Below are 21888 nucleotides of genomic sequence, written 5' to 3' on the forward strand. Positions count from 1 at the left end.
GATTCTGGCGAAATGTGAGATCAGCGCCACTTACGGGACGTAGCAAGAACTACTGTCTACAGCAAAGACCGCCCCCTTCCCTTCTCACCTTATTTTGTAGGTTATGCTGACTTCTCTTTCTGAAATAAATACATGAATAATAATAACCAATAAAACAAACCAAAATTTAAACAAAATAAAATCTATCGTCGATCAAATGCAATAAAATTTTTAAGTCTGTTGCAATCGATCTATCATAGAAAGATTCCAACAGCTGACTTTAACTTTTGATTGTTCGTTCTATCAAAACGATTCCAACAGACTTAAACATTTGATTGAATTTGATCGATTATAGATTTTATTTTGTTTAATTTTTGGATTGTTTTATTGGTTATTATTATTCATGTATTTATTTCAGAAAGAGAAGTCCACATAACCTACAAATTATGGCGAGAAGGGAAGGGGGGTCGTTCCTGTAGGGCGTAGGCAATAGTTCTTGCTACACTTCCTAGGTGGCGCTGATCTTGCATTTTGCGACAATCTATAAGTACCCCCTCTAAATACATGGGAGTGAGCACACCCTGTTTATGAACGGCCCCATAGGGGATAAAGGGGGGTGGTAAACGGAGAGATTCTCCCGGGGCTCGAAGCTTCAACAAAGTTTCGGATTTTCCGCAACTGTTAGAAATAAAAATTACAAAATAAAATTAGCCCCCCCCCCCCCAGGTTTTCCACTCGACCATAATTTCTGCGTGAGTTGACGTATATTACGTCCATATGGACGCAATATAAATAATCCTTAAATAAACCTCAAATAAATAGTAAAAAAAATCGACAGAGTAGGCCTAAAGAAAAAATGTGGAACCAATTTTCCTACAAATTCATAAAAACCAATCACGGAAAAAATTCTGCTTCGTACATGATTTGTGATGTGTAAATTCACAATACTGCAGAATCTAGAATTCTAGATAAATTTTCAGAGTTGTATGTTTATCGATTCGTGTTATATTACAGTGGAACTCTTTTATAGCGCCGATTTTGGGGCTGACAGTGGGTGGGATCTAACCCGGTAATAGGCGTTGAATCCAGAAAAATTAAGAATTTGTATTTGTATGAATACGCGATTTTTCCTCCGTCTCAAAATCCTCCAACGGGTCAAGAAAAATTTTAAATCCTATTCCGCTTAATCGACTTATTAAAATTTAATAGAAGCATTTATTTAAACTATTTTTTAATTAGTAAGTCATTTTATAACTTTTAAATTAGGAAAATATTCATAATTTATATTTATTTGTATATAAATAATTTATTTAAACGTGTTAAAAAAAGGTATTGATGTAAAAGATGTGAATTAAAATCATTTCAACGCCGGAAAGGCAGACTTGAATTGATTAGAATTAAAATTTCTAAGCTTCTATTCTACATAAAGGAATTAAAACAATTTTTTATACACATTTTGTGAACTAATTAGAAGGAATTAAATAGACTCAAAATATGAACACTTTTGCGGAATACAAGAAATCTCTGTGAGGTGTGCCTATCGGTACAATTAGATGGAATTAAATATATTGAAAACGCGTTCTCTTTTGGGGAATAGGAAACTATGCGGCGGTCACTATGGAAATAAAAATTAATAAGTTTCGGAGATATCCTATTCTTATGATGACATTTTATACAGATGGAAAAATCGCGTATTCAAAAGAATAGAATAATCTTCAATTTTATGCTTAAATCTGAAAATATTCATTTTTCTCTATACAACGCTTATTACAGGTAACTCATTATAACTTGCTCCGCTTTTGTGTGTTCACGCCTGAGTGCTCGTCTGAGTGACAACCGCAGACCCCGCGCACTCCCGTTACACCTACCCGCGGCGCGGCGTCAATTCTTGGGAGGGCTATTGAAGAGTTTCATTGCATTCATTTTACTTTATTTGTCTCTTAAATCTCGCACTAAATAAATACCAATATTAAAAAACTCTTTAAATTTCAATAAATGTTGAAGCAGTGTGAGGTTATAATTAGGGAGACTCTGCATAATTACATATATAATATTATGCAATATTATTCATAATAATTATCATCGAAAGAATCAAACAATATTGCGAAAGTTTTCTGCCCTTTCTTCCTCTCCAAAAACAAATCCTTCCATGGGATTAAATGATAATTTTGAGTATTTCTACTCAGTCCAGGCATAATTATTATTTTCAATTACTATAACGCATTCTACAAAATTATTAATAATTATCATATTTGAAAAATGTGGTTTTGCACCTGTAAACACTGATGACTTTGATTTTGCAAGTCGGCTATCTTGAAAGCGTAACTTACAGACGTTTCTTCTGTTTTCGATATATATTACGCGAAAAACGTAATATACATGAAAAAACTCGCGTCACGCGTAACTTACCAACTCTGCTCTCAACGGACCTATAATGCCAGATCTAACAGGCAGGACGTAACCAAACGTAACACATCTCTGATATTATCAAAATTATTATATGACTTTTCGCCATAGTAAATATAAATATCTAAAAACAAATCGTATTCCATCACAATATTTAAATAAATAGGGTAGGGTGAAGCGAGATGAGCATAGAGGGTAAGATGAGTCACTTAATCTTCTCGTAGGTTGTCATTTATTTTGCAAATGTTTTTTGTATTAATATCAGGAAAAACATTATCAAACTTCTTTTTTGAAAATGTTTCGCTTAATGTTGAATAAATCTAGAAAAAACGAAAGTAAAAATTTCAAGACCTGTATTCCGCTATTTTGCATTTGTTTAGAAGGTTTAAGAATTACACAAAATCACATATTAGATGTTTTTCCAGTGGTTATTTAGATAGCTTATTTATTAGACCTTAAGTTTTCAACAAATTTATATATAATTGTAGAACCGAAATAGGTAAAATTTTGATTTCACTAAAAAATGTCATATGGGGCGGAATGAGCCACCTCTTCCTGTGCATTAACCTAACCTCTTAGTGTAGCAGTCAGTAGGTTAGGATGAAATGTTTTATATTATCAGATTGTGCAGGATGTTAATTATGGTGTAAATGTATAAAAAACTAATCTTGTCGACAAAACTTCTAAGAAAAAGTATGACAGCAGCACTGTTATAGGTATGATAAAATAATATGAGTTGCTATCAACCAGAAGAGAGACTTTTTTACTGGTGTATTTCTTGAATAAATTTGTTTCAAAACTCGTAAAATGCTATAAAAATAAGAAAAACATTGTTGTGGTTTAAAAATACGGCAGACGCGTTTAAAAAAACTGTGTAATACCCCAATTTATATGAAATTCAGTGTCATGCAGTAATTGTAGTAGACCAGTCTAGTATTTGGGCGTTTACGTATTGTAGAATTTATCTTTTACTGAGATAATGTACATGGTCAAGTCGAAAAATTGCTATATTGATTGCTATAATAGAATTACTAAAAGATATGTGGATATAATTCATTTTTATATTTACTCTTTGTAGTGTTAGTTACGGTAGAGGTTAGGGTTAACGATTACATAATTTTGAAGTTAAATACTTTAAAATTTTCCGTTCAATTTTGGAAAGCTATGTAAGATGTTTTCATTTTTAAATTCTCAAACTTAACAAGACTCTTAATTTCATTTAATTTGATTTAATTAAGTCACCCATCTCGCCCCAATGTCTAGCTCATCCCGCCAACCCGCCCCAGGCATGGGGCGATATGAGCCAAGCGCACTTGTTCTTTATTTTCGTTTCTAATTCCGCAGATACTTTTTTAGTTACTTTTATCTTGGTTAAATTTTCATTAAAAATGTTTGAAGAATATATACATTGCTTTACTTTCAAGCAATGAATTAGCAGATTTTAAATACTGACGTGAAAAGGGCAGCTATGCTTATCTCGCCCCACCCTACCCTAAGATTCGCCGCCCCATGCAATTGGTGCAGTTCTTTGGCCCTCGGCGTGCAGCCATCTTGTGTTTCCCTCATATATTTGAAATACAAATGCGCAAACTCAAGAATGACCCCCGTCCCCCGGAACCGGACGGCAGATCTGATCCAACGATTGACATAAGGTTTATTGGCTCAAGATTTCATTCACATTTTCACGAAATAGGTAGTTTTTTATAGCGTTAGGTCTAGCAAACAAGCTGTCTTCCAACGAGAAAAGTTTTAAACATCTAAAACTTTCAAACATGGAAGAAGAAATGCTACAAATCCTCCAGGATGTCGGGTAAGTTTGAGGTTAGGGGGATACAATTTGGCTTCAAGCTATAATAAAATTATGATTTTCTAAATACAACTAGCACATGTTTAAGCATTATTTAATAATTATGTTGCTTTTTCAAATTTTGGAAGAATAAATGCATTAAGTTAATTCACTCATATCTTCGTTTGAAAACTCTTTGAAGCAATTGGGAATGTTTGATGTCATTTCGAATAAGGTTATGGGTATTTTCAGCTTTTCTATATTCATATTTATTAGAAAATAATAATTCTTTAAGTTCTCTAATTTGTAGAATGTCTCAAAATTGTGACTTCAATTCATGTTTGAAAATGTCACTGTAGGTTATTAACGAAAATAATGTAATATGTATATGATTTTAAATGTTAATAACTCATTATAACGTCATATTTATAATTTTAATTAAATAAGCCGTATCTGATATTCGGAAATAATTATAAATTTTCACAAGATGCTCGGTTCTCAGATTTTCTATCATTATTCACTTATATTTGATATACGGCAACACCAGAAAAAGAGTTATCCCAACAAAATTATCGGAAGACTGCGTTTTACCTAGGCGCACACTATTAAATGTCCTAAAAGTGGCGATGGGTGCATAAAACGCGAGCTTTTGAGAAGAATATTAAGATTATTCTTTTTTTCTGGTATTATTTGGTATCAAATTCAAATGATAAGTCAAACCAAATTTGAGAACCGAACGTTTAAAAGAAAGTTAAACGTCAAACATAAGTAATTAATAAAGTGAAATTGTGCATGGGTGGACAAAGCAAAGTTTTGCGATAAGGATATTGGAAGTAATTAGTAGAATACAATTCGAAACCTAAACTGTGAAACCAAAAATAGGATTCTTCTCACAGTCAATCCTAGGAAACGTAATTAATAATAATGTGTATATGTGGCAGGTACACGGGACCGTTACTTAACTATCAGAAATTTTGTGAAGCCGTTGAAGTCGGACCAAAATCTGTGGAATTCACAGGTCTTGTAGCATGGGTAGCGGAACAAATATCATTTCTTAGCAAACTCGATGAAAGTGTTCATTCCACCACATCACAAGAAGATGCTAGTTCATTTCTCTTAGAATTAAGCTCATTCCTCAAAGAACTAGGATGCGTCAATCAAGAGTTGATGACGGGCAACGTCAATCAACGACTAGCAAATAAAGAACAAAGACTGTACCTTTTGGATTATCTCTTAACCGAACTTATGACTAGCGCAATTTTGGAATCCAAGAAACCTGCTGATGAAAAAATGGAAGTTACTATCGTAAGTATGAAATTCTAGAACAAATATCTTAATTCTTTAGAATATCTTTGTATAAATTTGTTGAATTTTACAGGACGAAACTTCTACTGCTAGAAATTTGAAGCAAGTGCTGGTGATGCTTAGATTTCAGAAGCCACCTGATAATATTCCAGCGGATGTGCTCTTTAAGAAAGTAGAGGCAAAACTAAGAGAAATAATAGGCCAGGTGTCTCAAGAACTCTTGAGCAAGCCGATGTTCGTCGGCAAATTGTCAAGTAACCAGTGGGAAAAATTGAGACAATTGCAGGGAGAATTACAGTCCGAGTATAAAATTCGACGAGAAATGCTGCTGAAACGACTGGACGTGACGGTTCAGTCTTTTTTGGTAAGAACATTGCACTTCTAAATTTTCAGGTTTATGTGTGAAACTATTTAAACTCAATTGAAAGATTTTCGGATATCGATACTCTAAACTTTGAACTTTCAATTCTGAGAGTTTATTTTACCATTTCAATACACATTTATGACATAAACGTTCATTGCCTTTGACATTTTTTCAGTGGTCGGATAGATTAAAAAGCAAGGAAAAGGAGGTGATGTCCTGTTATAAGAGTAAGAGAGATGGTATGATAAGTGAACCAGACGTTTCGATTGCTCAATTACTCGCAGCGCGAGAGGATTTGGCAATTTTGGAGAAAACAAGCAACGCGTCTGTTCGCAAAAATACTCGCAGTCAAGTCAACAGTGTACTGATAGGCGCAGTTCCTGATCGTGGTGGACGGCCTTATGAACAGGAACCCCCTCCTCCAGAAATGCCTCCCTGGCAAAAGGATCGCGCGGGAGGTCAAGGAGGATTTGGGTAAGATATTCAAACAAATTTAAAGCAGATTCATTTTGGATAACGTAACTTTTGTAAAACGTATTTTGAAAAACACTTTGCAATCGTCCAAGTTTTTACAAATTAGTGATTAATCAAACTTCTATTTCAAATAAATAAATTTGGTAAAAATGACATTTAATTTCAGCATACGAAAATGTTTTTTTTATATTTAATTCAACCTTGAAAGACACAAAACCGTGTCAAAACCTCGGATAAATGTATGGATGTGGACATTTTTATTTATTTGAATTTTAAGTTTGATATTACATTTGGAACGGATGATCAAAATAATTTTACCTATTTCTCATTGATAAATTGTTTTACATTTTAAATTCTGACGTTTCAAATTCTAATCGCAACAGTTTAAAAATTTTTAAAAATGCAATGTCGAGCATTCCTGTTATGTAATTTATTTTAAGTCGTTCGATATTCTGCAGATTTTCATGCTCAATAAAATTAAATTTTGAAACGTTTGGATTAAACAAAATTTAACCTTGGAATTTACAATTACATAATTATAGATTCACAGTTTACACACACAATTCAAAATTGTTATTTCTCAGACTTCGATTTTTTGTACTGAGAATTGTTTAATTTTGAGACTTTTTAGGTTTAACATTTTTAAACTATGAACTCGTTGTCGAACCATTTTAGCAATTCATTTCGAGCGTTATTTTGATTTTAAATTGTTTCATAAATTATTCATTTTTCCAGGTATGCCTTATATTTAAAATGATAATTTTTAAAGGTTCTTTAAGTGTTGAGAGTTAACTTTGAATAGTATTTCAACCTTAAATGTTTCTGATTGTATTTTAAATTTGGAATACGTTTTATATACAATGGTTTGTTTTAAAAGTACAGCGAACTCTTGCTTAGGCCAAGGCGCACCTATTTCAAGTCCCCCATGGTGGGATGTTCCATGTCTCGCGTAGTTTCGTTACCTCCCAAAAGGGTCCCTGCACGGTCCCTGGCCGAGGAGCGGGAAGCCCACGTTGGTTTCAATTGATTATTTTAGGATGCCATCATGGGAATGTATACGACTTTTATAAGACAATATTCTAAAGATAAAAATAAGTCATAAATGTACGAATATTAATATTTTTCTACTGTAGAATATAATTTCTCAGACATGTTGCATTTTTGTGTAGGTTGTCGACCTTTTATGCTTTTAGTGACACGAAGCAAAATGTCGAAAATTGTAGGTTAGTGTATCAGATCGGTTTGATCAGAATCGGGTTAGTTTGATTGTATTTCGTAAAACTGCCAGGTCCTTAACCGATAAAAGCATAAAACAGAATTGCGCAAATGCATTGTATACTTGAAAAATATACTCAATGCGTAAATGCAAGGACAGCCAATGAACATCGCTTGAAAAAAACACTCCACGACTCGTGGTAGACGTGGGGGCTCCTCCAGCCTTGAAATATCCAAATTTTCGCGGCCCTTGAAATAGACAAAAGTTCACTGTAACTAGTTATAGTTACGTTGCTTCGCAAAAAGGTAGCTTGTTACACCTTTCTAATTAAGTAACTCAGTTACTAGAGGAAGTAACTTAGTTACTTCAAAAATTACTTTAAATTATCCTTCGCCACTTTAATTGCTTTAATGTGAAAAATATATTCATTAGTTAAAAGACAAAAGTACACAGTATGTTTTAAAAAGAACTTCAAATTATTTTTGTCATGTTGTACCGCAAACATTTTTTGTTGTACTTAAAAATATAGTTCCAAAGATAAGAAAGCTCTTAAAATGGAAATAAGCAAATCATATAAAATAAAGAAAAAGTAACATTACTGAAAAAATGACATTAAAAGTTGCGTCTTCGAACCAGTATCTCACTTACTGGAAAGTTACAAATAACGTAAAGTTTCAGCTTTCAAGTATTAAGCATTTTTAATTTTATTTGTTCAGAATTTTACGTTTTTTTATTTAATTGTTTGAAACCTATGCAACATTTTCGTTGTTTTTTTTTATTTTTTGTGCATAACCGAAAAAATGCATTAGGATATATTGTTTGTCTTTCTGAGTACTGCGAATAACTTCACAAGGATTTTTTGAAAAAGTGGTGTCAACTATTTTAAAAATGCACTTTTTGAATTTTTATCTAAAATGGCTGGGTAACGAATTCAATCTTTTCCAAAGTTATGGTGCTACCAAACTAAAAATCGACAGATAAACGAACACAATGCCAGATAAATTCGAGAAGCTCTGTTTTTTTGTGTGCAGAGGGTCTAAAAACGTGGATATTGACAAAAACGGTGGGGGGGGGGGGCACATTTGACAGCATTCTAATACCTTTTCTGATGAGAATGTGAAAATTGTCGAATAATTACACTACTGCGTTTCTACGTTTCTTTATAAATTAACCATTAAAATGATCCCAAGAGCATTGAAAAATGTTTGTTATTTCAGATGTTATGGAAAATTGGTTAAAAATTACAATTTGCACGTTTTTCCAATAGTTTCTTAAGAATCTGACAAAGCGACTTCATCATGGGTCCATTGTTTAGTTTATTCATAGTTAAGATATTTTTCAACCCATTTAAACAAAGGACCCCGTACAAAGTGTATGGATAAGGCTTTCGGTCAAGTTCCGTTTTATATGTGACCCAACTCTGATTCTATAATCAAATACGAATTTGTGCACTCTTCAAGATCAATACAATCTCAGAACATTTTTTAATTATTTGTTATTATTTCAGGGGTGGTAGAGGGGGCGCAAATCAAATGCGAGGCGGTGGCAGAGGTGGTGGAAGCTTTAATAGCGGAGGCGGCGGAAACTTCAATACTGGAGGCGGTGGAAACTTCAATAGTGGAGGCGGTGGAAAATTTAGTAGTGGAGGCGGTGGAAACTTCAGTAGTGGGGGCGCTGGTTCCAGAGTCGGAGGTGGTGGTTATGGAAACAGAGGTGGAGGAGGCTATGGAGGCGGCGGTGGTTACGGAGGAGGCTATGGGGGTGGATATCGCGATAACAAAGACGCGACAAATAATTTTGGCCAGAATCGACCTGGTGGTCAGTACAATCAAAAGCCCAGAGCCGAAGACTACTTTCAATCTTCAGCACAGTCAGCTCAGCAATCTAACGCCTATGAAAAGCGAGGACCTTACGTTGAAAATCGAAGAGACGAAGCAAAAAGGGGCAGAGTTCAAGGGGGGTGGAATCAAGGCGATTCTAATTATCAAAGTGGAAGCTACAGTCGTGGAAGAGGGAGAAATTACTAAAAAATATCTCAGTGAAAACGTATGCTTACTTTTTTTTCCTGTCGCGTAAAAGTATTGTCGGTTTGTCTGCATGATTCTAGATTAAGTTAGAGGATCCCATCACGAAGATCAATAATAATAAATTTTTTTCTAAAGAAAACCATAGTGATTGATAATATTATAAATTATTAACGAATTGTAATACATTAATAAACAAATACGTATTCCAGTATGGTATGGTTAGTCCAATCATTTTGGTCAAATATCGTAATAAAGATCTTTTTTCTGCGAAAATTATTTATTTAACATTACTGAAAAGGCTTTGATTTATATTAATAAGATCAGATCAAATTAATGAAAGTGAAAAAGCGAATTTAAAACGAGGATATAATTAATACGATTGATTTTCAGGGGTTTTGAACCATTACTTTATTTAATAAATTTGGTATCTAAACGTAAAAGTTTTATAATGGCAAAAGTCAATTATTTCTTCACTTCACTCATTACAATATTTACAAAATTATCTAGATAAGTTTACAATGCATGTTCATGAAAAGAACGAAGCTATTGACTTACTTTTTGTATTACTTTTAAAGTTTTCCGTGTTTCGTCTTTTAACTGTCACCACACTTGAATCGAAACTCTGCTTTCTTTTAGAATAGGCATCATCGGTCGTGGATTTATTCAAATCTTTTTGTAACTCCTGTGCGACGTGATAGTCATTGTGTTCGAGAATTTTTTCTACATGTACTAATTGATGGCACTTTTCACATTTCTTTAGCGTTTCATCAGTCTCACAACTTGAACTCGACTTGATTAAAAAACTATGAATCGAGTTTCCACCTTTACTCGAACCTGGTTCGGGAGACTTTACCTTATTATTCTTTTTTAATCTGGCATGTTTCGCCAAAATTGCTGCCTTCTTGTTTGTTTTAGTGCTGTTTCTCAAAAGTTCGGTAGCTTCTTTTTGCAATTCTGGTGGTAAAAGTGATATCACACCTGGATCTATGTCGCTTGGGTCTGGAAAGATTTCATGCAATTCAACCGTTATTTTTTCATTGATATTTACAAACGCTTCCACATTGTTCATTTCTGCTGCAGACCAATTACTTGAAGATATTTGCGCAGAGAATTGTGAAGTCTTCATTTCCGCAACATTTTCCTTTTTCGGCGTGGAAAATTTAAAATTTTTAGAAGTAGGAGTATCTATATTTTCTGCGCATTCGAGATGATCCACATCTGCGGTTTCTGGCGCATAAATATTGTTAGAGTTACTATCAAAATTTTCACTATCTTCGTTATCTATTTCGGTCTCTAAAATCTCAGCTTTGGGTATTAATTTATCATCTGCGCTTACATGATTCTCCTTTAAAATATTAATAAAAAAAGATTGTTTAAAGTTTTCAGAATCCAGAGCTGCGTCGAAACTACTATGAGACTTTGGTGCATAATTTCTGAAGAAGTTTTCACTCTTTCGATCTGGTGTGTCTATATTTTGGTGTTCAAGGTACTCAGAATTTACATCCAATTTTGTTTTCTGATTGCTCTCAAATTCAGAATATGTGTCCAATGACTCACTAACCTTAGCCTCTAGCATGAGTGAAGAGTTGTTTTTACTTTCCTCCTTGTTTGCGTTTGCTGTGAAGTAATTGCGGAAAAGTCCACTGCCCTTAACTTGTATAAATTTTCCTGCAGAGAGGCCTATAAACGCGATTGGGCGTTGCGTCGCTTTTATGATAGCATTGTAGCATAAAGAGGCGACTTTCTCCGGCTTGTAGGAATTTAGAGGACACGATTTTGACTGAGAAATCATGGCTTTATCTTGATAGAAATGAAAACTGACTGTCAGAAGCGTAGCACGCCGTTCGTTTTCTTCAAGATCCTGCTCTAAACGTTCACAAACTTCAGCTGAGAGGTCACCAAGCCAGTGTTTTAACTAACAAAAAATCAGAATTAGGTAATCTGTATTACGGTTTTGGTTTTCGTATTCAAATAATTTAATTCACACTTACCAGATCTGCATTGTCGATAGCCTGCTTTCCAGGAAAATTTTTGCATACACCTATTGATTTCGATACTAATCTGGTTGTCACTGGTGTATTGTCAATTCCACGGGCGATATAGTACAACCAAGATCTGCATAAAGAAAATTCGATATTTTACTACAATGAAGATATTTTTTAAAAATTGAACATAAGTGTATATCAAAGTTAAAGTATGTACCCTGTTTTCTCATCAAAAAAATTTTGAAGATCTTGCATAGAATATCGCAAAAGGTCAGACATAACATTACATTTAAGGGAATCGGTTACAACGTCTCCTAGTTTTCCTCCCAGATTTTTTACTTTTTTTACTGGCAGAGATTTGAATAAAATAGGGACACCGCTCGAAGGTAATATTGTTTGTTTGTTGGGCTTATGTAAACCGCATGCTAGCTTAGCCAGGATCTGAAAATAATGATTAAAATTATTAGAATTCACTTAAAAATTTTCAATTAGAGGCCTCGAACTTATATGATAAATTTAAATATAAATTAAAAATAGTGTGAATACTAGAACAAGATTAAAAAAATAATAGCAGAATAGTATTATGTAGTCATAATAATATTAAATAGAGAAGTAAACTGTTTTTTAAATCTGGTGTAAAATATAAATGTTCCATAAAGTCGCATGAAATATTTTTGAATCATTTTAAATACCCTAAAAGCTTTGAAATCCGTTGGAATTAAATTTTAAATCGCTTGAAATTTATGAGAATCATAGAAATCCCTTGAAATTAAATCTTATTTATGTACTAAAGTTCTCTAAAAAAAGCCATAAGATTTTTTAAATCAAGTTGAATTCCTTCAAATATTTAAAAATACCATATACTCTTTTAAATTCCATAAAATGTACAAAATCCCTTCAAACTTGTGAAAATCCTAGTCATTATTTTAAAATTCCCAATGAGTTCGATTCCCAATGGAGTGAAGATGGATTAGGATCTTTTTTTCAAGAAAAAATCCTAGTAATTCCATAAAAACCGAGTGAAATTCCGTAAAATATCTTAAAATCTGCAAAGCTTTCAAAAATGATTAAATCCTCCAAAAGTTCCGTAAAATGTGATAAAGTCCTTTTTGAAATCTATCAAAATTATATTCAGATCCCTAGAAAAATCTTTTTTTTTTAATCCATCGAAAACTGTTGAGACTCCTTCCTTATAATCTTATAAAATAATATGGAACCTTCAAAATGTTTTAAATCTTCTGAAACCATTAGAAATTCTTTAGAAATTGTTTAAACCTCTTGAAGTTTTGTAAATATATTAAAATACCTTAAAATCGTTTGTGTATGAAAACCAAATTGATTTCGATCAAACCTACTGGAAAAATTTCCTCGTGATGAAAGATGAATAACGTGATTTTCTCAAAAACGAAAAAAAAATTGAAGGGGATAAACCACCCGTACATATATTTAAAGTTGTACTAAAAATGTTTAAATTCACAGCAAAAATTTTGAAAAAAAAAATATTTTGCACTTGAGACAAAAATAAAGTTGACGAGTTACGCCAAAAAAATTAAATAAAAAATTAATGGGGATGGCCACCCCTAAAACTTTTTATTTTGTGTCTATGATAATATATACTTTCCATAAACAAAGACAATTGGGAAGATAGTTTTATAACGAAGAAAGTAAAATAAAGTCCATCCAACATGAATACAAAAATTATGTCGGGGTAAACCACTCCCTAATTATGCGTAGAGTTGCAAATTGTGTTTCAAATCGGGCCAAAAAATCCGAAGAAAATATGTGTAGCACACAAAACAGATGATGAAAGTATTTATGTATTTTTAATAAAAAGAGAGCATTGAAGAGGGTAACTACCCTAAATAGATTCACATTATTAACCGTTATAGTTAAATCTTGTGCGCATTATTTTCAAAGATTGCTTAATTTTAAGGTATGCGAATAAATTTTTCTGGATTTCAAAGGATTTCATGGGACTTCAAGTATTTCATGATATTCAAAGGAATATGTTCAAATTCCATGTAATTTAACGGGGAAATATTTGTCAAAATGATGCAGCTTTGTACCAGAATATTCGGTTGGTTGGCTTAGCTTTTGGTAAAAAATTTCTTCCTATTTAAAAAAAAACATTTTTCGAAAAAAGAATCAAAAAAGTTAATTTTTTTTATAAAATTACCAAATAAAGGAGTAAATATCAAGGAAAAAAGTTGTTTAGAAATGAATTTCCTTTAAAAAGTCTCTTTCACTTTTTACATTCTCATTCCTGAGAATGTAATGTAATCGTGCAAATTTTCAATCTCTGATTTTTAACGGATCTTTACGTTTCGGCACTCACAGAATCCGAAAACCATAACATTTTATCGGTGTCTATCTGTATGCCTGTATGTATGGTTACCTGAATGTTGTAGCCACGCTAACTTTTGAAGAATTTGTCCAATCGAATCCGTATTTGATATACTTCTGAAGTTCCCCAAAATAAAGGCTATAAGTTAATTAATCAGATATTTCGAACCAAAATTAAAAAATTGAGTGCATTTTCAAAATTTCGAAATTTTTCTTTTTGAAATTTTATAAATTTTTGTCAAAGTTTCTTATAGATGGGTTAAAGACTTGCAAATTATCTAAGTAAAATGTTCAATTTTGATGAAAATTAGAAAAGTTATATAATTTTCAAAAAATCTAAAAAATTATTTTGTTCATAGATCCAAAATTTTTCACTAGATACCAAATATATTTTAAAACTATTTTAGCCGAATTTTTCGATAAATAGGTCACTTAAAAAACATTTTTCCTCTACTATTTCAACTATAACTCGAATATATCATTATAGATAATAAATATAAACATCCCTGATTGCACTGTTGCTCTCTACTTAAATTTAAACAAGTAACTTTAGTGTTTAATTTATTTTAAAAACGACAAGCTATCGTCATTCTTTGCGCGTCAACATATTTTCAACAATTTTTTTTGGCTTAATAGAAATAATTTATTATTCTTAAAATACACGAATCGAATCTAGAAATATAAGAAATAATTATAGACAAATTTAAAAAACTTTCTAAAATTTGACCGCAAACGGTTTCACGTGATCATTTATGTAGTGACCGATATTAAACAGCGAGACAGAATGTTGTAAAGAAAATTCATTTCTAAACAACTGTTTTCCTTGATTTTATTCCTATCTTCGGTAGTTTTATGAAAAAATAACAATTTGAATTTTTTCAATACGATGCAATTTCAAAATTTTCAGAAAAACCGCCGCCATTTTTTTAATATTGAAATTTTGTATATTTTTCTTGAATCATTCGATAGATCTAAGGGCGCAGTCCCGTGGATACATAGCGAAGTAGCAGATTTGCGGAGGAGGATATTCGACCAATCAGATGATTGCAGGGAATTTGCTGAAAAGTGTTCCGAAACTGATAAGATCGACCCGCGCCGGGACCTGAAAATAGCTTAGCGCAGGCGCTCGTAATGTGTTCGAATATTTGAAAAGTGTTTGACAAGTGAAAAAGGAAACTATTAGTTAAAATATTTTTTACATGTGTAATAACGACGGGAATTATTCTGCGGTGAGTATTGAGATAATAAAATAAAATATTACTATGTTTTTGCAGATAATTTGTGCAAAAAAAGTAAATATGGGATTCGGGATGACTAGTCAAGTTTAAAAAAATATTTTACGACTAATCGCGTTTTTTTGTAATCCTTTTTTGAATAAATAGCACAAGGAAAGTTTTTATACTCTGCTTATATGTAATCTGCATATATCGAAACTGGTCTATCCCATGGTGCATACAAGTGAAGTGCGGAGCAGAAATCATCCAATAAGGACGCCTTTTCTTGTATACATTGTTTTTTGTTTTTTCTTAATATGATGCGTTATTGGCAGCCTCCTAATTGTCCAAATCTGTAAACCGTACAATGTACGGTCATAGGACAGGTAGATAATAAAGTGTATTGATTAGCAAATTAGGAGAATTCAGAAAAATCAAGGGTTGCTGAACATTGAAGGAACTGACAGATTTTCACAAATTTACAGAATTGACAGAATTCAGAATATTCAGAAAATGTACGGAATCCAGGGAATTACAAATATTCAAGAAAATCGGAAAATTCAGCATATTCAAGAAATTCAGAAAATTCATAATATTCAAGAAAAACCCAGGATTTTAGGGAGTCCAGATATTTTCAGGGATTCTAGAACATTTAGAGAATCTAGAGCATTCACGAAATTCAGAATAATGAAGGAATTGATAGAACTTTAGGGATATCAAATAAATTTAGCATTAAATTTAGATAATTTGAAGAATTTAAGAAATTCAGAATACTTAAGAAATTCAGGCAAATTAATTTAAATTTTTTTATCATCCAAATTCTGTAACTCTTTAAATTAATTCAATTGAATGAGTTTATAGAATTCCATTAATCCTCTGAATCCCCCGAATTCCTTCAATATTCTGAATTTCGTATTCAAAGAATTTCACGAATTCAGAATATTGAAAGGAATTTAGGATTTTTAGGATACAATGGTGAAAAACTACGGGGAATTTCAGGAAAGTCAACAAATTTTAAGAATTCAAGGAATCCAGAATATTCACAGAATTGTATGATTTCAGGGGATTAAAAGAATTTTACGCATTTCGCTACATTAAGAAATTCTAGGAATTCAGATAATTTCGATAATTTTATAGGATTAAGGGAATTTAAGAAATTCAGCTCTGAATTTAGACCCGCGTGAAAAGATTTCCCGAAAAATACTCCACGGAAATTCTATGAAAATTCCATTTGGAAATTACATTGTGTTTCCATGGAAACTCCACTAACCTTCCGTTATCAGTACCTCTACCCCTGATCGATTTCGGAAATCTCGACCTTGGTCCCAAAACAATTCGTTTGCACCATGTGTAAAAAATACATATTCTTCGAGGAATTTGAGTTCCAAATTAAGATTAACCACACATAACCCTGCGCGGGCAATATTATTGGCGCGGGTCGAACTTATCGCTTTCGGAACACTTTTCAGCAAATTCCCTACAATTATCTGATTGGGCGAATAACCTAGTCCGCAAATCTGATACTCTGCTAATATTATGTATCCATGGGACTGCGCCCTAAGATTTCCTTATCATTAGAAAGAAATTGTTTAACTAAATCCAAACTTGGAGAATATGCAGTCCATATTATCGAGAATCCAAAAAAAAAAAAGAGTTGAAGGTGGCCTTTTCGAAGAAAGCCACTTTCAGAAAACCCGCCATTTTTTTCAATTTTGAATTTTTAAATATTTTTCCTGGATTTTTCGATCGATCTAAGAATTCCTCATCACATGAAACAAACTTCAACCGAATATGTACATTTAGTAAAAAATGCATCATTTTGAAAAATATTTTGGCAGTTTTTAAGAAATTTTTAGGTTATCTTCAGCAGTTTATCATTCCTGGACAAAAAATGTTTTGAGCCAAACGGTGAAACACGGGTTCCTTCCTATTGGGTATAGAATACTATACTTTCATTCCATAATATGCTGACAACTTCGTGAAGACTATAATAAAGACTATAATAAACTGTCGAATTGAAAGTTGGGCAATGTGAATGAATTTTAAGATTATTATAAATAATCTGTAGCAATAATGTCCCCCGTCCCATTTAAGCATAAGACAAAATAAAAAAAGAAAATTACAAACTTGCAAAATTGTTAACCTGATGTATGAAAAAGTAGACATCTTCCATCCCCCTCAGGATAAGATACCATAAGAAGCGAAAATACAATGTTATAATTTTGAAACCTCAGATACGGAAAAGCGGGCAATTAGAAAATAGCAATCTGTTTTGCAATTTTTTTCATCCTTGAAGACCCCAAAGCCACAATACCAAAAGCAAGTATATTTGAAATTCTCGCCAATCCCTTGGAAAATTTTTTTAATTTCTAAAAGCTTTGAAACGCTATAAAATATTTTTAAATCTCTGAAATCAGTACAAATTCATTAAAACCTCTTGAAATTTCTTGAAATGTGTAAAGTCCTTTGAAATGTTTAGGCATTAGCCAGTAATCTGAGAATATAGTAGCATCGGTGGATTTTTTTTCTTCAAAATAGCAGCTAAATAGTTGCAAAGTTAAGAAAAATATTACCAGTAGCATGAGTTCGAGGCCTGCCGTTATGCATTAAACTGACCCTCAATTACTTGAAATAAAATTATAATATAAAATCAGTGTACTTTATTGTATGAAATCCCTGCAGAGCATCTGAATCCGGTTGTTTCATATACATCAGATCTTAATTCTTCCACAATAGTACCAGCAACTGCAAGTTTTTGAGACTGGATGTCATCTAATTCATCGAATGAGGAACTCAACCACGTTTCTAGACCTTTACGCCTTTCCTCTAAAAATTTCATAAGGACATTTGGATGAAAATCTGCTATTAAGATTGAATTATTAAGTAGATCAACAATAGCTTACACGCTTAAATGGTGGTATAATGCAGGAATCACAGCGCAAAATGACTTCATAGGAGGGGAAATAGGGAAATTTGTTTAAGAAAAAAAGGAAAGCCTAAACACAAAAGAAGAGTAATGTTAAATAACAGCTCTTATATGCTTCGAATCATTCCTACAATCAAGAACACTTGTTCTGCTAAAAATACCTTCATTGATAATTAAACAGTGATATTTATAAGTATAATTAAACATTTTTGCCCAGGATTTGTTATTTCAGATTTAATATAATTAATACTTTGAATGTAAAATGGAAACAAAACTCTTAAAATCAAATTAAAAATAGTTTAAATTTAAGCGCCTAAAATATTTTAATGTAGCAGTAAGCTCACGCACGCGAATAACATGTTTAAGTCACTGGATTTTTATTTTATAATATTAAAATCAAACTATTTACAAATTTACGATTAAAAACGTTCTAAAAATGTTTGAATCGAAATCTCTTGAAATTCTTGAGAATTTATTTAAATGACTTAAAATTTTTCAAATCCTTTTAAATTTATGGATTTCTTTCATATCCCTTGAAATTGAAGAAATCTGCAAAAATCCATTGAAATAAAACTGATTCCTTAAAGCTCCCAGAAATTCATTAGGAATGGTTCAAATCTCTCGAAATCGTAAAAATTCATTAAAATATGTAAGAATAATTTGAAGTTCCATGAATATAACTGAAATTGAAATTATTCATTAAATTTCTCTGAACCAACCGTTAAATAATTTTCATATCATTCTCACGTTTTTCCCCTGATAACAAAAGACCTACATTTTTTTGGAAAAACTGATTTGATCCCTAAGGAAGATTTTTCTTACTGAAAGTTTTCATACTGCGAAACTTCCTTACGCAACTTTCTCGTTTGTATATATTCATCCAAGGTATCGAAGAAAATTTTTGTTTTTTAATTTACTATACGACCCTAAAATGGTTTTTAAACTCCGTAAACACTCAAACAGTCGTAAAATATGTTGAAGAATATTAAACAAATTTTCAAAACAAATAATCAATTCCCGGTATAGATTTAGCGAGCTGAATGCAAAAGAGTTTTTTTTTCACAGTAAAATTTCTTTTTCCTTAAAAAACAAAAAAACTGCATCTACCTTCAAATTTGGTTGCCATGCAAAAAAGATGCACAACAAAATTCTCTACAAGTACTGAATGTCGAGACTCAAATTTGAACAATTTTCCAAATTTGCTTCGTGGACAATGATTCTCCGCGTGTTTGAGCGCTAAGGTGGTTATTGCATTCAACCCTTCAATTTTAGAACTTATTCAGTTTGTCTTCAATTGAAAAAGATCTGTAGTAAATCATGTAATTCTTGATTGAATTTTGGTCAAATCGAACAATTGGTACAAAATTGTTTATTTTATTATTTTTAATTGAAAAAATATTTGACCTTTAAAGTTTTATTTGTATTGTAAATAGTTTAGTTTGAAATTAGTCCAATTTAAAAAAGTTACATTAATTACAATAGATAATTCCTAATTTAAAAAAGGCTTTCACTACTCGCGGTAGCTTATTCTAGTTTTGAATAGAATAATTTTGTAGATGTAAACCAAACAAATGTATTTTCAAATATCGTTTATTTAAAGAGAAAAAGGGAAAATTAAAAAAGGGGAAACGCGGGGAATAGGTGAGAGAGACTGTGAGTTCTATATAATAAATTAAGCATAATTTTCTCACCCTCGTTATTTTCGTCACATTCTGAGTATCCCACAACGTACGTATTCGACAGTTTTTCCAGTAGATCATCCGAAGAAGCGGGAGTTGCAACCATCCGATCATCTACTATTTGAGTAATGTCCAAATAAGCTTCATCTACGCTAGCTCTCTCAATTTTATTGCAGTGCTTTTTTAATACATCTATAACTTCTCTTCCAGCATTTCTATACCTGAAAAAGGGACAAAAAAACTGAAATATACGCCAGAATAGTAGTGAAAAATTAATACTTTTGACAGAAATACTAGGCAATAGTTTATATATAAGTACCTCGATGTATCTGATTTTCCACGAAGAGCTGGAACACTAGCTAAAATTATTTCTGGGCATTTTTCTTTTGCCTCCTCTCCACGCATATGACGAGTCACACCAAATTCTCTTGCTTCGTAATTTACAGCAATTATTCTGCAAAATCAGATTTTGTAACACTTAATTTAAAGTTACTATAATTAATGAAAAACTTTTAGATAATAAAAAAAAGGAAGTGTCTACAGGTACCAAAAAGATCCAGCTTGTATACCGACATTTCGGCGTCCATAGCCATTGGTAATAAAAGAGGTAATTTATACAAAATAATGATGAATAAAATAGTATGTAAATACTTACCCTCCTAAAAGCCACTGATTGTACTGAACAACTGCAAGTGGTTTTCCTTTAAATTCAGGTTGAAGTCTGGCTTCAACCTGACAGAAAAAACAATCCATATCTATCAAGACCACAATTCTTTCACCAAAAAGTGCCATTGCGAGTGATATTTCGTAAAAATAAATAGTCTTCCGTATTTTCTGTCACTTACACCAAGCTTTTTTTCTTATGACTATAGGTTATGTTCACTTTTTTCACACATTTTGGAAGATTTCAGGTAAATATAAGAATTTCTGCTACATATTTAATTAATGTCAATTGGATAAAGATGACGGTAAGTAAAATAACGTAAATAAATGAGTAATACAAATTACTTGCGAGCAGAATGGATTGTTTACTGGGTTTACTACGCGGACTTCCCGCGCGCTTGTTTTCATTTTGTTTATAGGTTAGGGTTTTCAATTTTGACAGGACTGGACAGGACGGAACCCATTTGCAGATTCAGATTTTTTAAACTGAATTGGTCTAAGACTAGTGAATCGGCCAATTTCTCGAGTGGTTTTGAATCTCTAATGTACTACAATGCGCATTTCAAGCAAAGACTGAATGAGTTTAGCTCTTTTTGAATGACACCGACTTTTTAAGGTTGGACTGTCATACTTGACATAATCTCTTTAACGCATTTACAAACTATTGAGAGGTTAAGAAAAGTCTTTGGCAGGGCTACTGAATTTCTTTTGCTATATTAGGTTTAGAAGATGTAAAGGCTTTTGTGGCTTGTAAGTCAGTCATAAAAATAATAAAGAGTAAAATTCTGTTGAAATCATTCCGTGGAAAATCTTGAATTCCAGTGACAGTTATGCCAGTCAAACAACTTCGAAACCCATTCAAAGCAAGTGGATGGGTTTTTGTTTCCTGTGAAAAAAACCACTAAAGACGAATTCTGAAAAATGCAGGAATAATTTATGGTCATTTTATGATTCATTTTTGCATTATACATTAATTTGAGAATTCTAATAAGCCGACAAAGGGACTCTTTACCCTTTAAACAAGTACGTTCATAAAGTTATCTATGTTACTGAAGTTGGCAACGTTTTTATAAAAGAAAATTTATACAAAATTTCAAAATTACTCAAAATTAATCATGTTTTGTTGTTCAATTAACGTAAAGATAATGTAATATATGATTTAAATGCTAATAACTCTTTATAACGTCATATTTATAATTTTATTAAAATGAGCTACATATTTCATTTCCGGTTTTCGAATTTTATTTTCTAATTATTTTTGTATACTGCATTCCGAAAGAACCCAAAAAAGTATCCGTCCTGTTATCAAATTTTAATTCACGCATTACTTGCAAGTAAAGAGTGAATTAAAATTCAGTCACTTGACGTTTACAGAAAAGTTGGAATTTTTCCGTATCCATTTTCTCGATTTAATATAATAGGAGAAAAAGTCTGTATCCGAAGGCTATTTTATATCCATCCACGCACTCTGAAATGTGTACGGAAAAATTCTGATATAATTATAACTTTCCTCTAGAGATC

At 32.1% G+C, this 21888-nt stretch overlaps 2 protein-coding genes across 2 annotated transcripts; one reads left to right on the forward strand and one right to left on the reverse strand.

Moving 5' to 3' along the window:
• Positions 1-3836: 3836 nt before the first annotated feature.
• On the forward strand, positions 3837-9911 carry LOC117171193 (protein FAM98B). The gene is made up of 5 exons (XM_033358270.1): positions 3837-4195; positions 5113-5476; positions 5550-5840; positions 6016-6314; positions 9038-9911. The coding sequence occupies exons 1-5, from the start codon at positions 4158-4160 to the stop codon at positions 9555-9557; spliced, it is 1512 nt and encodes a 503-aa protein (XP_033214161.1). The 5' UTR covers positions 3837-4157; the 3' UTR covers positions 9558-9911.
• Positions 9912-10029: 118 nt separating this feature from the next.
• On the reverse strand, positions 10030-21067 carry LOC117171192 (DNA polymerase eta-like). The gene is made up of 7 exons (XM_033358269.1): positions 20360-21067; positions 20024-20158; positions 19717-19925; positions 17759-17925; positions 11760-11983; positions 11549-11672; positions 10030-11472 (listed from the first exon to the last, which is right to left on the reverse strand). Exons 1-7 carry the CDS (start codon positions 20494-20496, stop codon positions 10084-10086), a joined length of 2385 nt encoding a protein of 794 aa, XP_033214160.1. The 5' UTR covers positions 20497-21067; the 3' UTR covers positions 10030-10083.
• Positions 21068-21888: the final 821 nt, after the last annotated feature.

The sequence above is a fragment of the Belonocnema kinseyi genome, chromosome 4 (assembly GCF_010883055.1).
Source record: "Belonocnema kinseyi isolate 2016_QV_RU_SX_M_011 chromosome 4, B_treatae_v1, whole genome shotgun sequence".
NCBI lineage: Eukaryota > Metazoa > Arthropoda > Insecta > Hymenoptera > Cynipidae > Belonocnema > Belonocnema kinseyi.

Excerpts from the sequence above, each read along its gene's own strand:
- LOC117171193 (XM_033358270.1), top strand. The coding sequence starts at position 4,158 with ATGGAAGAAGAAATGCTACAAATCCTCCAGGATGTCGG. Across the intron at positions 4,196-5,112 it reads CAAATCCTCCAGGATGTCGG|GTACACGGGACCGTTACTTA; the intron begins GTAAGTTTGAGG and ends TATATGTGGCAG. Across the intron at positions 6,315-9,037 it reads GGAGGTCAAGGAGGATTTGG|GGGTGGTAGAGGGGGCGCAA; the intron begins GTAAGATATTCA and ends TTATTATTTCAG.
- LOC117171192 (XM_033358269.1), bottom strand. The coding sequence starts at position 20,496 with ATGGCACTTTTTGGTGAAAGAATTGTGGTCTTGATAGATATGGATTGT. Across the intron at positions 17,926-19,716 it reads ATGTGACGAAAATAACGAGG|AGGAAAGGCGTAAAGGTCTA; the intron begins GTGAGAAAATTA and ends TGAAATTTTTAG. Across the intron at positions 11,673-11,759 it reads TTTTTTGATGAGAAAACAGG|ATCTTGGTTGTACTATATCG; the intron begins GTACATACTTTA and ends TTCTTTATGCAG.